The sequence below is a fragment of the Scardinius erythrophthalmus genome (genome assembly GCF_964197995.2).
Source record: "Scardinius erythrophthalmus genome assembly, chromosome: 19".
Taxonomy (NCBI): domain Eukaryota; kingdom Metazoa; phylum Chordata; class Actinopteri; order Cypriniformes; family Leuciscidae; genus Scardinius; species Scardinius erythrophthalmus.
The window spans coordinates 6413370-6431928 of NC_138239.1; the positions used below are offsets into that span (position 1 = coordinate 6413370).

General features: G+C 38.5%; 1 protein-coding gene across 1 annotated transcript; it reads left to right on the forward strand.

Annotated features, from left to right (window-relative positions):
- Positions 1-2916: 2916 nt before the first annotated feature.
- On the forward strand, positions 2917-17818 carry msh4 (mutS homolog 4; the record flags this gene model as incomplete). Its single annotated transcript, XM_081393972.1, has 19 exons — positions 2917-3058; positions 3541-3651; positions 3814-3929; positions 6887-7060; positions 7494-7623; positions 7708-7750; positions 8804-8871; positions 9377-9451; positions 9681-9745; positions 9999-10168; positions 10461-10597; positions 12296-12399; positions 12483-12607; positions 12742-12942; positions 13200-13318; positions 13575-13703; positions 13856-14030; positions 14896-14984; positions 17630-17818. Exons 1-19 carry the CDS (start codon positions 2987-2989, stop codon positions 17816-17818), a joined length of 2292 nt encoding a protein of 763 aa, XP_081250098.1. The 5' UTR covers positions 2917-2986.
- Positions 17819-18559: the final 741 nt, after the last annotated feature.

The following is an 18559-nucleotide window of genomic DNA, read 5'->3' on the forward strand; positions in this document are numbered from 1 at the left end:
TGTTAAAATGGATTTCATAAAATTGGTATCGAAAAAAGTATCGTTCAGGAACCGGTATCGAAATCAAGGTATCGGTATCAGTATCGAAATTCTTTGAACGATACCCAGCCCTAATGATGAACGTGATTCCAATCAGATTTGAGGGGCAAGTTTACAGTTTATGTCAAGTTTAGAATTACAACAAGGGTTAGTTGTTATAGTGTCTTTACTTTTATTGTTGTTATAATTTAAATATTATCCTTTTGTTGTTATAATTTAAATATTATATTTAGTAGTTTACTAATTTGCCAATAGTTGCATTGACCTCGGTTAATTTGGTTTATTTTCACAGTAATTGTTTTTTTGTTTTGTTATAAAGGCCTGTGAAAGCAGCCAGATGTTCTTCAGCAGCAGTGAAGAGGCGACACCGGGTTTGAGCGCTGAGCCCGGGCCGAGTAGCAGCACTCCAGGTAGTGTTTTACCCACAATGACTTGCAGTATTTCTTTTTGTGTAAAGGAGCCCAACAGCAAACTTTCACCATGAATATATAAATACAAACAATAAACATCAAATGACTGCCAATAATGTTGGAGGGAACATATGGAGACAACATTAAAAATCTAAATATTAAATTAATAATTTGATAATCTTTCTCCTTAGCTCAATGGCAGCTGAATATGAGAGGAAGAGCAGACAGGATCAGCTCTTCTGTGGGTTCGTCTGGTGGTTACAGTAACAGCCGAGCGGTGAGAATACTTTACTTTTTTTTGTTGAACAAATCCATTTCGGGGTTTAACTATTTGTGTGAACTAATTATATTTTGCCATAAAGGAGTCGAATTTGATGTCCTGGCGAATTTTACAGTACCTACATTTAACCATTAGATGGCGTAACAGCGAATCAACTCTAAATGGTAGATTATAGCAAAGTCCCTTTAGGTAGGGTTGGGCAATATGGCAAAAATATATCACGATTTTTTCCAGGAAAATCACGAATTTATCAGTATTCTTTTTATGTTGGTTTTACTGTTCTGCAAGTGTCTGAGCATTACAATTGAGCGTGAGCAGAGCAGACAAAATAGACTCGGCGGCGAAACCCTCGCTTCACTGCTGCTCACGCGCTGCTCCTGCTCCCAGTGTGAATGCACTCATTGATTAACATGCACGCCAAAAATAATATGCGTGAAACGGCCGTAATTCACAAGGTTTCCTACATGTGCGTTCCGTGTGCATGTGTGATGCTGATGTTGCGCGATGTTAATCATGGGGAGCCCGAGTGCATTTGACCGGCATAAAATCGGCATATGTCAGACTGACCGGCCGGTCGCTGGTTATGGCCGATTACGTGAAAATCGGCCAACTCTGGTCACCAGCGGATCAATCGGTGCATCTCTACTCCTAACTTAATAAAATAAGCTTTTTTTACTATGAGGAATTATTACATCAAAATGTAGATCTGTGTGCAGGTAGACTACTTTATCTGAATGAAATACATATACCTCTCTCGCATTTGCTTGTGTGCCAGCGATTAACCCTCTGTGTGCCAGTGTTGGCACACGTGCCTTAGGTTGCCGACGTCTGCATTAAATAAAAGTAATTTTGAAGAATGTGGGTTACCAAACAGTTGCTGGTTCCCTGTGACTTCCATAGTATAGATTATTTTCCTACTATAGCAGTCAATGGGGACCAGCAGCTGTTTGGTTACCCACATTCTTAAAAATATCTTCTTTTGTGTTCAGCACAAGAAAGAAATTAATACAGGTTTGGAACAGTGAAACCTCAGTGAAAAGTGTGTAAATTGCGCAAAGCAAATCATGTATTATATCTGAATGATGAACGTGATTCCAATCAGATTTGAGGGGCAAGTTTACAGATTACAACAAGGGTTAGGTGTTATAGTGTCTTTACTTTTGTTGTTGTTATAATTTAAATATTATCCTTTTGTTCTTATAATTTAAATACTATACTTTATTCTATTTACCAATAGTTGCATTGACCTTGGTTAATTTGGTTTATTTTCACAGTAATTGTTTTTTTGTTTTGTTATAAAGGCCTGTGAAAGCAGCCAGATGTTCTTCAGCAGCAGTGAAGAGGCAACACCGGGTTTGAGCGCTGAGCCCGGGCCGAGTAGCAGCACTCCAGGTAGTGTTTTACCCACACTGACTTGAAATATTTTTTTTTGTGTCTCCAATAAAGCAGCGCTTTACACAGGAAACAGGAAACTTTCACTATGAATATATGAATGTAAACAATAAACAGCTATGCATATAGATAGTACAAATGACTGCCAATAATTTTAGCGGGAACATATGGAGACAACATTAAAAATAATTTATCACTTATTTATATAATTTTTATAAAAATAAAGTTTAAAGTGTTTCTGATAAAGATGAACAAAAATGTACTAATAATTATCACCTCACACACACTGATTTGATTGGTATACATTGGAATACATCACATCGAGCGTATCACATACGATTAGTCGCCTTGTTGTAAACCATCCGTTTGTTGTGTGCAGTGGAAAGTCACCTTCAGACTCTTGAGCCCCACTGCATATCGACCATCTGCACTCCTGATCAGTAGATAAGATGTGTGCATGAAATCCCACACCAGTTAAATAGCCTTACTCTTTCTCCTTAGCTCAATGGCAGATGAAAATCAGTGGAAGAGCAGACAGGATCAACTCTTCTGTGGGTTCATCTGCCCACTCCACACCTGCACTCTCACACCCTAGCCGAACACCTCAGCGAGACCTCAACAGTATGCAACTAACTAACTAACTTATACCTGAAACAAGTTTTGTGTTTTGTTTTCTGGATTGATATCACTAGTCCTGATTAATTACTTTGTTTAGAATGAACGTACTAAACCAACTGATAACTCACTGTGCAACTCTTTTAATATAGTGACAACGTCTTCATCTGCATCTGCATCTGCATCTCATGCGTCCTCTGTGATAGTGGCTGTGGTGGAGGGACGTGGTTTAGCTCGGGGGGAGATTGGCATGGCCAGTATCAATACCAAATGCCCAGAGCTGGTACTCTCACAGTTTGCAGACACTGGAACTTATGCTAAGGTAAAGATGCATCCATTCTCCAAACCCCTTTTCCTCTGTAGGGTCACTGATAAGGTAATAAAGATGAAATCTGTTATTGTGAAAGCAACAAACATTATGTATTACATACATATATAAACATATATATATATATATATACATTTTGGTCGCATTTAAGACTGAAAATAACTGTGTGCGACTGTGAAAAAATATCTAGGCGCACTGGTGCGAGTGACCCGATTCACATGAATATAAGTAATACAATTGGAATAAAAAGTACAACTCCCAAAATGCATCTACACTGAGCAACAGTTAAGTTTCGTACTGCGATCGGCTGCTTTTCATGCCTTCAGTCAAAGAATTTGCTTCAGTCAGCAGAGCAAGTGCAAAAAACGTGTGCAACGGACTTGCAAAGCTAAGATAATGAGTTTTTGACAATTTAATGCAGTAGAGGACTATGCACTTTGTAAAACTGACACCAATGATTTTAAATGTTAATACAGGTAATTACTAAGCTGCATAACTTGATGCCTCTGGAGATTCTGATGCCAGACACTGCTAGTGTGAAAGGACAAGGAACAAAACTCTACAGCCTCATCACTGAGACCTTCTCGGTATCATACTTGTTTTTTATCTCTATTTTGGCTATAAATCAGGCTTTGGTGACTGTAAATTAGCACTATTGTCAGAAATTTTGTACACATCTTATTTAACCGAGTTTTAGAATTAGAATCTTATTAACTGAGTGCAGAATATTTCCTTTTTTACCTGTGCAGTCAGTCACATTCACTCCTCTTCTGAGAAAGTACTTCAATGAGAAGAAGGGCCTGGAGTACATACAGCAGCTCTGTGTCCCTGAGTTCAGCACTGTGCTGATGGAGGTGCAAACCAAGTAAGCCCTCCATCTTTATGATAAACTTGGGTTTTATGCATTTCAAGGGATCTGTTTCATATTTTTGTTTTAGTTCCAGGATTTTGGATATACATAAGATTTGTAGTAGGGATGGGCATTTCAAGCAAAAATAATATTCGAAGATTGCTGGGTGTTATTCGATTATTATTCGAAAATCGCACCCCTCCCCCACATGCACGCACAGATGCATGTATAGGTTACACACCAGAGCATGTGAGCGAAGCGGAGCGGTGTGACGCTTAAATATAACTTTAATTTAAATTTAAAATTAAACATGTTTCATAAATGTTTTGTATAAAGCCTTTCTTTAATGTGAATTTCATTTTGTATAAATTGTTTCTTAATTTTAATTAATGTTTCATCAACCAATTGCTGATTTAATAAAGCCATATAAATAAAGAAGCAAATATAGCAGACAATATAATCAGGACACGAAGGCCCCGGTGCGATCACTTGCATTGCACGTGAACTGGAGCTCGTCTCATAAATGAACCAAAACTCAGCGGATAAGCTTCTTGTCTCACAGACCTGAGAAATATATCTATAGAAAGCTTGAAATGTCTTCTTTTAAACAAAACAATTCAAAACTAAAAGAAATGGGCTACTCTGAAGTGTGCATTTCTCTCTATAGGCGCGTTTACTGGCGAGTCAGCATCGTCAACTTTATCTTTCCAGCCGACACTGATACAGAAAACACTAGTTTATTAATAAACAATTAAAATGTCTCATGCATAATCATTACTTTTGCCGTTTTTTTGTGGCAAGCTAGCTTTATGCGTGCGCTTGAGATGTGGAATAGGCAATATATTACGAAAACGCTCATTATGGTTTAGTATTCTCTCCCATATATATTTAAGTAATTCAATTAATATAAATATGCGATTAGACTAATGGCTTAAATAAACAACTACTAGTCGACTAGAAAAAAACTTTAATCGTGCACGGGCAGCCCTACTTATTTCACACATTTTCGAACCAGCACGTCACAAAGGGCAGGGTTGAGTGAGCGGCGCTGAGTGGACTGAGCGAGCGAAGCGGGATCTTCAGAAAGGCGCTCTCCGCTCTGGAGGAAATATTACCAATCCACTCACATGCTCTGGTGTGAGACAATGTGTTCTTCTTCCAGGGTGGCCGCGGGTCCTTAAAAAGTCTTAAAAAGTCTTAAATAAAGTTTTCCTAATAAAAGGCCTTAAAAAGTATTAAAATGTCTTAAATTCAGATTCGATAGGTCTTAAATATTTCTGGTCACGTTACCGCTAAAATTTCTCCAGTCTGACGGACCTAATGTCCGTTAAATAACCAGTGAAGCATCGAATCGCGAGAATGATTCCGATTTTATTACATAAACAGCTACTGATAATGATAATGTAGGCTTTTTCTGGTAACGCTGTTTCGTTATTTAAAATGTAGGCGCGTTGTAAGAGACGCCGGCGCGACCACAACATTGCCCAACATCAAATGGCAAACGTAAAATGCAAGCGGAACGAAACTGCTCGTTATTGTGTGGTTGAAGGACCATTTATCAGTTTGGACCAAAGCAGCGCAAGCCGATCTTGATCAAGCGACACTGTTACTACACAGCGCTAATAAGAGATCCAGTAAAGAAAGCATTTGAATTCACCACAGAAGTAATAACATCGCTGCGAGATCTAGTGAGAAACATTCACATTTCTCTGTTATTAATGGATCAAACAGCGCTGACGTGGAAACCAGGAAGAAACATTGTGCCATGAATGAACTATCAGTGTCCACAGATCAGCAACATTTACCATGGATTTACTGTAGTAACACTAACTGCAACCATGGACGTTTGGCAGGAATAGTACAGGCTATAATGCTTTCAAGTAACACGTCGGTTTTATTTTGACATTATGAATACAATTGCTGCCCTCAAATGTTAATCTGAAATCAAATAAACCTTTGTTTATAACTACTACAATATTACATTTCATTTTTTCCAAGGAGCTGTTTTGTTTTATATGCTTCTAAGAAGAGTCAAATATAGCTCTAAAATTGCTCAAAGTAAAAAAAAATATCATACTTTATGATGTTAGTTTTAATATAAAAAATTTAAATCAAGGAAATTTCTCTGGCATTTATTTCTTTATGCTGTATCAAAAACGTACCAAACCGAACCATGACACAAGTGTATCGTATCGAACTGAACCGTGAATTTTGTGAACCGTTACACCCCTAATATATACGCATGTAATATAATGTGTATTTCCATCACAGGTTTGGTCTTAAATTTCATTCAAAGTGGCATTAAAAAGGTCTTAAAAAGTCTTAAAATTAACTTGTTCATATCTGTAGACACCCTGTCTTCTGTCTGAGAGTTGATTGACAGCTTTTAGATGCGTTATTGGCAGCGTCACTCTAGTTACATGAACGTGTCACCACCGCATCAGAACCGGAAACATGGTGATTTTTTTAAAGACAATAATCGCACAACCTATTCGATATTCTATAATAACATCAACTAATCGAATATTCGAAAATCGTGACTCCTCCTTAATTTTTAGTGATGCACTAGTATAAGAACTCCACCTATATGGACTCAAGATAGACATTATATCAGAGGTGACCTTTCACTATGACAGTGGGAAATATTTGCCTGTTTCAGTTCCATTTCATACGAGAGATATGAATGCATTTCCATAAATATAACAATTGTCTAAATGTAAGACAGTGGTGCAAAACTCAGCTCCTTGATGGTCACAGCCCTGCAGAGTTTAGTTACAACCCTGCTCCAACACACATACCTGTAGTTTTCAAATAAGCACTTGATTAGATGGATCAGGTGTGTTTATTTAGGGTTAAAGCTAAACTCTGCATGGCTGTGGCCCTTCAGGAACTGAATTTTTCACCCCTGATTGTAAGACATATTAGGATGAATATGACTAAAACAATAACAAATAAAACATGTCTGTCTATAGATACTACTGCCTGGCATCTGCATCTGCCCTACTAAAATACTTAGAGTATGTTCAGAACTCAATATATGCTCCTAAGTCACTGAAAGTGGTCTTCACTGGCAGTGAGCAGACAGCCATGATTGACGCGATATCAGCCAGCAACTTGGAACTAGTAGTGAACCACAGAGATCACAGGTTAGAAATTAAAGACACAGAGCATTATATGTCTGCAGTTTTAAGTTGACCTGAATTCCACAGATAACTCCACAGATTTCAAAAGAATTTGAACACCTGTCATCCACAAAGATCTACACATCCTCTGCCCCAAGATCAGCTCCATTTCACACAGTTTATCATATTTAAATACACACAAAGAATGTAAAAAAAAGCACACAGATTTCATTTTGGTGTGACAGAAGTGACAGTTCCTTTTTTCTGCTTTTAAAGCTTTGCCTAAACTTTGTAAATATAACTATGTGCACATCATCCTACAGTCCCGTCTCTAGTCCCGTCCTACATTGTTCTTGCCATTTCACTCAGATATATGTCATTATAAGGAAGAAAAGGCTATCAAAACTTCTGTTTCATGCCGACTCTAATGTCAGTAACCGTATGCTGTTATATGCAGAAGTGAGCACACTCTGTTTGGGGTCTTAAACTACACTAAGACTGCTGGTGGGGAGCGGCGGTTACGCTCCAATATTCTTGAGCCCCTGCTGGATGAGGTCACTATCAACTCACGTTTGGACACCATAGAGGTGATCACCTGTTATCTGTATGTTTTTTTTTCACTCAGTTATTCTGTCATTATATAAATAATCTTCTCATTGATTCATTTCCAGGAGCTGTTGCAGAATGAAGAGCTCTTCTTTGGTCTGAAGAATGGTAAATCCTTCATTTTATTTGTCAGTTTTAGAGACTTTGTTTCAGGCTGTTTTTCCTCCTGGTTTTACCCTTCGAAGCTGCAGTTTAGCACAATTAAATGTTTATTAGCTCTGTATTGCACCACATGTGTAAGCAGCATGTAAGTGGTTTGCAACAGCAGGCTGATGTTGCAAATGATGACACATTCACACTAATGGTGTTTCTACTGTGTAACAGAGCAATACAGAAAAAAAGTTATTTTTAGGTCACTGTATTGAGTATTCAACCATGGTTATCAGGAGTGGTCTACTGAGAATTATGGCAAACTTGATCGTCATGAAATCTAATTTCAAACAAACCAAAACTACAATTTTTGTAGTCAAGTATTGACACACACAAAAACACAAGAGAAAAACAGGTTATGTACCAAAACTTTACAGTGTATACTGCAAACTGTTTAAGATGCTCTAAGCGATGTTGGGTGACGTCACTTCTTGTTGACGTTCAAAGTATTCTCAAACAAAACGGAGACTAGCTCGACCCTCCCTCCTCCTCATCCCTTCCGAGCTTCCTGAAACAGTCATGAACCATTTAGAAAAACCAAACTGGATTTAACCTGTCCAGCAAAAACAGAGCAATCTGAATGTCGGATTGGAAGCCCTTCTGCCGGCGGAGTTCTCGCCACCTTTTGAACGCTTTTCCGATGTAAATTCGGGACTTTGCGCGTTCCTTCTCCTTTTCCCTGTTATTTGTTCATCGGAACGTCGTCTCTTTGATCGTGTGTCGGCCATATCAAAATTCTCAAGAATATACATTTTTAACATTAGTCGTTGTCTTGGACATCTCTCCTCTAGCTAACTTCCCTCTTCATGCTTCTCTCTCCTTACTTGCTGCTTATGTGTGCAGTGTGAAACAGGCCTTACTTGTTGGTGATCTTAATAGCTCTTCATTTCCTGGATCACACCTACCTAGAATTGCACCCACAATCGTAATGTATTAATGTTTACCAGATGCCTAAATATTTGCCTTGCACCACTCCATGGTGGGACATTATTGATGTGCTTTTATTCACAGCCATTGCACAGTTCCTGGATATAGATGAGCTGCTGTCTGCTCTTGTTCAGGTCCCAAAGCAAGAGACGGTAGGCACAGGAAACACATTTTCCAGAGTACTTAAAGATGTTGCTTTCTTATAAAGGTGATGGGGTGGGTAATTGATTTAGCTAGTTTTTAAAATTCATTTTAATTTAGAATATCATTGCTGAGAGAATTTTACACTGTCTACAGGTCTACACGGAAAAAAAGTAACCTACAAATGGTAACATCTAAATTAACTGGTTTTTAGTCAAAAATAATATTTAACATCACTGAATCAACCTAAATACATTAATTTATACCAATAAAACTATTTTTATGAGATAAATCTGGTAAAAATATCTCTTTAATTGCAGTTTACAAATTGTTACATTATAGTTCAGTAGCAGGCACAATTCAGTAGATTATAGACTACATTCTTTAGCGAGAGAGACATTTGACTTATAAATTCAAGCTTTTCATCTTCAAAATGACTTTTAAACCATTGTTGTTTGAATTAGTGACCCTCAATAGTTTAACAGTTAATAATCTTTTTTATGTTTTTCCATGTAGATACCGGTGGCTGAAGCAAAAATAACGCAAGTAATTAAGCTGAAGCACATTCTAGAACTGGTCCCATCACTGAAGGTAACGTGGGCATTTTTAAAACAGTACTTTAAGACTCAAAAATAATTAAAAGGACTGTACAGAATCTGCAAAGAACCCATATTTTAACTAAACTTTTTATGCTTTCATCTACCAATAAGTCAACATTAAATCAAAATTGACATTATTTAGACATGAAATCACATTTTTAACATTTTGGTCACTGTAAGTAACAATGTTAATGTAAGCAAGTAAATTTCTCCCTGATAAGGCGATGCTGCAACATTCCAAAACACCCTTGTTGGAAGCATACTGTACCTCACTTGAAGACAGCAGGTAATATGTTTTACACACTTAGCTATGTGAACCATTTGAATATGTAATGACATCTTGCACAGACAAGCAACAAGAAAGATGAGTCTGATTTGACGATGTGTTGTGCATACAGCAATAACACAGGAGGCACAAAGAGTCCCATGTATGTGTACAGAGTTCAATCAGCACTTTCATATGTGCATTTGATGGTTTAGTTCTAGTATGCAGTCCATCAGGTTTTACTATTTGATCTTTAACGTTTGTGTTGGATTAGGTTTAACAGCATTCTGGATCAGATCAAATCACTGATTAATGATGACACCAGCTATATGAAAGGCAGTTTGACCATGCGCACACAAAAGTGCTATGCTGTGCGGCCCAACGTCAGTGAATTCTTAGATATTGCACGACGAGCCTACACAGAGGTGATCGATGACATAGCAGGTGAGCTCCTTAACTACTCCTTAACTCCTTAACTACTAATTCATCTGCAATAACCACACCACAACAATATGTTCAATTACCATTAAATACATTCAATATTATTATTGAATTTTAGTTCCTGAGGTCAACTCTTAATGTTCATAATTTAATAAAAAGTTTGTAAGTTTGGTGTTGTGGTTGGCCATGTGTGCATATGTTCAAATGAAACATGTTTAATTTCCAAATTCCATCCTGTTTATATGTTAGTCATGAACATGAGCATTATTGATGTGTATGTGTTGTTGATGATCAGAACTGGTGGCTCTGCATGGAGAGAAGTACAGCCTACCCCTCCGAACAAGTTTCAGCAACACACGTGGCTTCTTCATTCAGATGAGGCTGGAGGGTGTGGTCTTACCTGGGGGCAAGTTACCAGAGGAGTTCATCAAAGTGAGCAAAGACATTAACTTAAAAAAATGATTGAACGTTTTCATAAGTGTTTAATGTAACATATATTTAATACATAATCTGTGTGCATGTAAGATAAACAGTATAATCATTGACAATAAACATTTATTGCACTTTCCTGGCTATAGGTTAACCCTATAAAGCCTTTATCATATTTGATAAGGACATTTCTAATGCCTTTAAATGATCAACATTGCTGAAAAACCTGTTGGGGGGCAATGTAACCAAAATATTTATTTCTTACAGTGTAATAATTAGTAATATAGAGTATATATATATAAACTTACCTGCCACTTTATTAGGTTCACCTTGTTAGTACCGCCAGTTGGACCGACTTTTGCCTTCAGAACTGCTTTAATTTTTTCGTGCCATTGATTCAACAAGGTGCTCAAACATTTTGCAGAGATTTTGGTAAATATTGTCATGATAGCATCAGACAGTTGCTCCCGCTGTTCTAACACATCCCAAAGGTGCTCTGTTGAATTGAGATCTGGTGACTGTGGAGCCCAGTTGAGTTTAGTGAAATCATTGTCATGTTCAAGAAACCAGTTTGAGTTCTGTGACGTGGCTTGTTATGACATGGCACTTTGGTCATAAAGGGATGGACATGGTCAGCAACAGTTCAGTTGGTATTAGAGGGCCCAAAGTGTGCCAAGAAAATATCCAGCACACCATTACAGCACCAGCAGCCTGAACCGTTGAGACAAGGCAGGATGGATCCATGCTTTCCTGTTGTTTATTCCAAATTCTTTCCCTACCATCTGAATGTCACAGCAGAAATCGAGACTCATCAGACCAGGCCAGGTTTTTTCAACCTTTGGTGAGCCTGTGTGAATTGTAGCCTCAGTTTCCTGTTCTTATCTGACAGGAGTGGCACCAGTATTTCCTCTGCTCCTGTTGCTCTTCTGCTTCAAGGTTTGATGTGCTGTGCGTTCATAGATTGTTGTGTGTTCAGAGATGCTCTTCTGTAAACCTTGGTCAAAATGTGTGATTATTCAAGTTACTGATGCCTTTCTATCAGCTGAACCAGTCTGGCCATTCTCCTCTGACCTCTGGCATCAACAAGGCATTTTCACCTTCACAAAGAGCCCATTTTTCTCATGCATATTATAGTTTCCCAGGAAAATTATTAACTGCGCTATATATTTCACTATTATACTTTAATATATTTATATAATATATCTTTATTAATTTCTTTTATATCTTTAAATCTTCCAGAACATGCTTGACATAAAAACAAAAATTAAATGTGTGGCACGTTATATATCACATATGTCGCACTGTGTAGCCCTGTTTAACTATCCATAAATACATTTTTTAGAACAATCATGTTAAAATTTGAGTTTCAAATATGACATGTCTGTGTCTGTTTAGCTTCATCGTGTTTTGGTTTAGTTTAAATCTCAATGTGTATATAAGCCCTTGGTTTCCTCGGATGTTTGGTCTTGTTTGTGTTGTGTAGTTTCTGTTCTGATTCTTCTGCGATTTTTTTTTTATGCTTATTAAAAGTCTCCTGTTTTTATTTGAATTTGTGTGTTTAACTACATTATGTGCAGTTCAATTAATTATATTTTTTCAGACTATTATTTCATATGTCAGGCTTTACAGGATTATAGTGTTGAATATGTGCTAATATGAATATGTGAACAAGTGCTAATGGGCTTAACCTCAACACTATAGGTGACCAGACAGAAGAGCAACTGCTCGTTCACCACTGTAGACCTCATGAAAATGAATGACCACTGTGAGGAGGCTTTGAAAGACATTTTTCACATGTCCTATGTGTGAGTATATGGTAGCTCAAAGTAAGTAAATATTTTTTTTTTTAAATCATTTTAGTCATAGATGGTATTTATGTGCACTGCAGGGTTGTGTCCAAGTTACTGAATGAGGTCTATGAGCACATCCACTGCCTGTACAAACTGTCTGATGCTGTGTCAATGCTGGACATGCTGCTCTCTTTGGCTCACGCCTGCACTGTCTCAGATTACGGTAATGTTAAGCGCCATAAAGGCGTAATGTAGATTATTACATTTATGTGAGGACATACATTTTTCCATCTTTAGATACTGATAGCATTGATTTCTTTTTTATTACTTAATAACTTAAGTATTTGTTTCCTTCAGTGCGTCCTGAGTTCACTGATACATTGGCAATAAAGCAGTGCCGCCACCCCATCCTGGAGCGCATTTCTGGGCAACAACCCATCTCCAACAACATCTACATCTGTGAGGGAACCAATTTTGTGATCCTAACAGGCCCCAACATGAGTGGCAAGTCCACCTACCTTAAGCAGACGGCCCTCTGCCAGATAATGGCTCAGATAGGTACACAGAGTTGCTATTATAAAAATAATATTTACTAATGTTTAATGTTTACTACTCTTTTGGTCACTAGATCACTCTATTATTCCCATACTTGCAAACACCACTAGCATAGAGTAATTCTGTGTGGGTAATGATGAGCATGTTTGGGGTAAGGTCTAGGTCTAGAATAATGGATTAATTTGCATGATTTAGCACCAGCTGTCTCCTAGTCCTGCAGGATCAAAACAACCTTATTCAGAATGTCTTCTTTGTCCCAGGATCCTTTCTGCCTGCGGAGTACGCCTGTGTTCGTATTGCGGATCAGATATTCACCAGAATAGGAGTAGACGATGACTTTGAGACCAACTCTTCCACATTTATGGTTGAGATGAAAGAGGTAAATTGTGGAAGAAACAGTTTTATACTGCTAATCAAGAACATTTTATTGATATTTCATCAATGAAAACTTAAAGTATAGTATCAAGTCTTTAAATGTGTATTTACACGTGTATTTTTGTGTTCATTCTGATATTTCCATGTAATTTTCTACTACACACAGTACTTTTATATAGAGGCATATACAGATAGGTCTGAAGCTAGTTTCACATTCAGTTAAAGTATTTTCTCATTTAAATACTTACTTGCACTCCTAGGTGTCTTACATCATCCACAATGCAAGCAACAAGTCACTTATCATTATTGATGAGCTGGGCCGAGGCACCAGTCCAGAGGAAGGCATTGGTATCTGCCACAGTATCTGCGAATTCCTCATCAATATTAAGGTGTTGTATTTATTTTATCAAGAGTATATTTTGATACAGTGAAGAGGCATATAGAAAACATAAATATTTATACCAAACATACTTGATCGGTTATTCTAACATTGCTCTACTCACAGTATTTCAGTAAGTGGCTAACAAAACTTGTGCTGTAGGCCTTCACGCTCTTTGCCACGCACTATCTTGAACTGTGCCAGTTGCAAACTCTTTACCCCAACGTGGAGAACCAGCACATGCAGGTTCAGCACGTCCGCGGAGGAGATGGCAGAGCAGAAAAGGTGGTCTACACATACCAGCTCAGCCGAGGACATTCAGAGGAGCGCAACTATGGTGGGTTAAGACTATTCCAAGCTTTTCTAAACTGTTTAATCTATTCTATGGTGGTATAGAATTATATAAGTCACATTTGCATATCTGTTGAACGTGTGGAATAAGTGAAGCCAACACATTTGCTGTGTTCCAATTCGCATACTATCTGTTCTTAATAGTATTCGAAATTAGAATTAGTGTGTTCCAAATCGTAGTATTTTGAAATGGTTATTCCAAAGATACCCGGATTGTCTACTCTTTCCGGTTAGACCCTGAAGTGCAGATCGATGCGCACTCTAATGGCTAATATTGCCCACAACCCATTGCGTGTTAGACGAGGATTCGATTAGAACTCAGAAAGTGTTAAAAAAAAAAATGAAAGTGTTAAACTACAAACATGGCGGATGTGCAAAAATGATGGTTAAGTAGAGATCTTAAGAAGTGATTTGAATGATTAATAATCAGTATCTAACCTGACGAAAATATATTTATTCAATGTTATCCACAAGATATTTAATCTGCAACAGCATTGTGAACTTTTATAAAGATACGTTTGGTCATTAACTTTTAAATGCATCAATTTGCAAACACATGAGGAGAGTTCTCTGCATGAAAGACCCACTATTGGCAGCTCAACGTACTACTGCATTTCTCTCCGTTTTGGTAGGATATTAATTAATATGTGGAGGATTTTAATTGATAAGATGATTGACAAGGCAGTTTAAACGGTGACAAGATGCACACAACTAAGCAACAGCGGTCTGTTAAAGACGCAATCATGACTAAGTTGTATGTCCTAAAGCTTGCATTTTTTAACAGAAACGTTGAGGTACATAAATACGTATATACAGGGCATAGTATAAGTATGTTGTCTGCTGTTTTTTAGGGATAAGAGCAGCAGAGATGACCAATTTGCCACCAGAAGTTATTGAGGAGGCCAAAACTGTCGCAGCTAAAATCAGCCAAAAGCTGTGGGTATGTAATGCTTCATGAATTATATACTCTAGAGCAGTGGTTCCCAACAGGGGGGTCGCGGCCCACAAGGGGGCCTCAGCGAGCTCTGTGGGGGGTCGCGTCATATTTTGAAAAGTGTTGAATAAGCATCAAGAACGATCATATTAGAATAGCTAATGAAAAATTTGCTAATTAGCAGACCAAAAAATGGACAAATTTGTAATTCGTCCTCCACAAAAACGTCAGAGTCCCACTGATTCGCCTACAGCTGCTGGTAGCAATGACCCAGACATACTGGACCCAGGTGAGGAAACTCCCACCAAGTCTGTTCGCGGTGCTAGCAGTGCTAGCAATACGAATACGGGAAACACGAAATGCAGGAAATACCAAGACAGTTACCTGGACTATGGTTTTATTTCATTTTCTCGTAGCAAAGACTCTCTGCCCCAGCCACAGTGCATTTTCTGCGCCAAAGTCCTTGCTAACGAGTGCATGAGGCCGTCCAAACTAATAAGACATTTTCAGACAACTCATCCCCAATACCGCGACAAGCCCAGGGCATTTTTTGAACGCAAGGCAAAAGAATTGACACTCTCGCAAAATGAGATGAGGGAAATCACAGCTACTGACAAGAAACTTTTAAAAGTATCGTATACAGTTGCTGAAAAAATTGCCAAAGCAAAGAAAGGGCATACAATTGCAGAAACTTTGATTTTGCCATGCGCAACAGAGATCGTCAAGGAATTATTTGGAGAAGATAAATCAAAACAATTGGCTAAGATACCATTATCAAATAATACAGTCAAACGTCGTATCACAACAATGTCAGAAGACGTGAGGGATCAGCTTTCTGCACGACTTCGTGGTAATAAATTCGCACTTCAAGTAGACGAGTCTACTGATGTTTCAAAAGTGGCACAGCTCCTCGCATACGTTCGTTATGAATGGGAAAACGAAATAAAAGAAGATTTTTTGTTTTGTAAAGAGCTGCGTACCACGACGACGGCAAACGATATTTTTGAATCTTTGGATAATTTCATGAGATCAAATGAGATAAACTGGAGCGACTGTATTGGTGTATGTACTGATGGAGCTGCTGCGATGACTGGCAGGCAGTCCGGGGTAGTTCAGCGTATCAAAGGTGTTGCACCCCTTGCGATTTCAACGCACTGCTTTCTGCACAGAGAGGCGCTTGCTACAAAAGAAATGGAACCCAGTCTCCATGGAGTTTTAGATGTGGCCGTAAAAATTGTGAACTTTGTGAAAGCCAGAGCCACCAACTCCCGGTTATTCACTGCGCTCTGCGAGGAGGTAGGCGCTGATTACCATACCCTGCTGATGCACACTGACGTGAGGTGGCTGTCCAGAGGGCGGGTGCTGATGCGTCTGTTCAGCCTGAGGGAGGAGTTGCGTGACTTTCTTGCGGACAAGAGACCAGACCTTGCTGAGTTTTTGGACGATGACAAATGGCTCGCTCAACTCAGCTACCTTTCAGACATATTCGGTGAAATGAACAAGCTTAACAGAGCAATGCAAGGTGCAAACATAAACACTGTGGTGCAGCACGAACGAGTTGAGGCTTTTAAAAGAAAACTGCACCTGTGGAAAACCCGTGTCTCCTCCGGAATCAGTGACATGTTCGAGCACACCCATGCATTTATTGCAGACAGACATTTGAATTTTAAAATCATTCAACGTCAAATAACAGTGCATCTATCAAAGGTCCTGGAGAAATTTAATAGTTATTTCCCAGCTCTTACTGAGGAGCAAGCAGCTGATTTTCTGTGGATCAGAAACCCCTTCACTGAGAATATTGAAGCAAAGCTTCCAGCTTCTCTGCCATCAAGACTTCTGGAAGAGCTTATAGAAATATCCTCTGATGCCAGCCTGAGAGCCCGTTTCAGTGAGGTCCCATTGGAATCATTCTGGTCTGAAATTGCAGAAGAACACCCAGTCTGTCACACAGCTGCAATGAAGGTGCTGATTCCCTTCAGCACCACCTACCTTTGTGAAGCTGGGTTTTCAACCATGACAGCCCTTAAAACTAAATACAGGGCCAGACTGACCCTTGAGGATGATATGCGTCTTGCCCTGTCAAAGATCTCTCCACGAATTGACAAAATTATTACTAACTGCCAGCAGCAATCCTCACACTGATTGATATTAATCAAATAACATTCAAATAATCAAATAACATTCAAGTATTGAGGTCGCAGACAGCATTCATTTTGAAATATCCTATTTGTTCTTTTGTGAATACTGCTATTTTTGTATTGTATTGAATACTGATATTTCATTTCAAATAGGGCCAATTTATAGGCTACTTAGGAGAAAATAAATAATTACAAATGGCCTATTGATGTTTTTGTTTATTGTATTTTCAGTATATGCTATTATTTTTGCATATATAAATATATTAATTATCTGTTTATAGTAATAAATATACCGTTTGTTTGAAAAGTATTTTTTCTGTCATCCTTGCTGCAAGCTTACAAGAGTGATAATATCATTAAATGTGAAGGGGGGGGCCTGAAATATTTTCTTGGGAAAAAGGGGGTCTCAGACAAAAAAGGTTGGGAACCACTGCTCTAGAGGTACAGGAGAAAAATTATATACAGATAGCCTGCAGAGTTAGTTACCTTGTATCTCCATTGTCTTGTCCACAGGCCAAGCATTATAGTGACCCTGCCACTCGCAAACAAAAGGCAGACTATCGTCTAGCCACCAAACTGCTGCAGGCGGCCCGTAACTCACGGTTGGATCCAGAGGGCCTACGTCAGTACCTGAAGGGCTTGAAAAGGCAGTATTTGGCTGAAATTGAAGATGCGACAGAGTCAGTAGAGATAGAGGAGTGAGGTCTGGGGTGAGAAATAGGTTGGTTGGGTAGGAACATTTGAGAAAATAACATGTTCGTGGAAAAATGTTAAATTACGCTTCTTGAACAAAGTCAAGGAAGTTGTTCTGATAGACAGAATTTTTTTTTGTTTAATTCCAAGTTTTTTATAAAAGTGTTTTTTCACAGTGCAAGTTTGAATTGTTCAACTTATCAAATAAAATGTTATTTTAAACTGAGACCAAAACCATATGAGTCCATGTGTTCCACTCCGGTCTGAGGTGATTAAAACCAGTGGTTCTCAACTCGTTTGGCCATGATGCACCTCTTGATCTCTCTTTGATCACAAAAACTAGGCATTTAAATATCATCTTACTAAGACATATTATTGGGAGATATAGGCCTGGTTTCACAGACAGGGTTTATATTAAGCCAGGATTAGGAATATCCAATCGTATCCTAACCCAGGGGTGTCAAAACTCGGTCCTGGAGGGCCACTGTCCTGCAAGGTTTAGCTCCAACTTGCCTCAGCACACCTGTCTGGAAGTTTCTGGTATCCCTAGTAAGAGCTTGATTAGCTCCAATCCCAATTACACTCCTGAACCAGCAACTTTACAGGACAGTGGCCCTCCAAGAGCAGGAGTACTCCCCTGCCCTAACTTCTATCCCTCAAACCCATTAGACGTCCAGAGAGGAGAAGCTGGACGTCATTTGATTCTGAGTACCACTTGCAAAACAACGGCACTGACATATTTTTAAGATA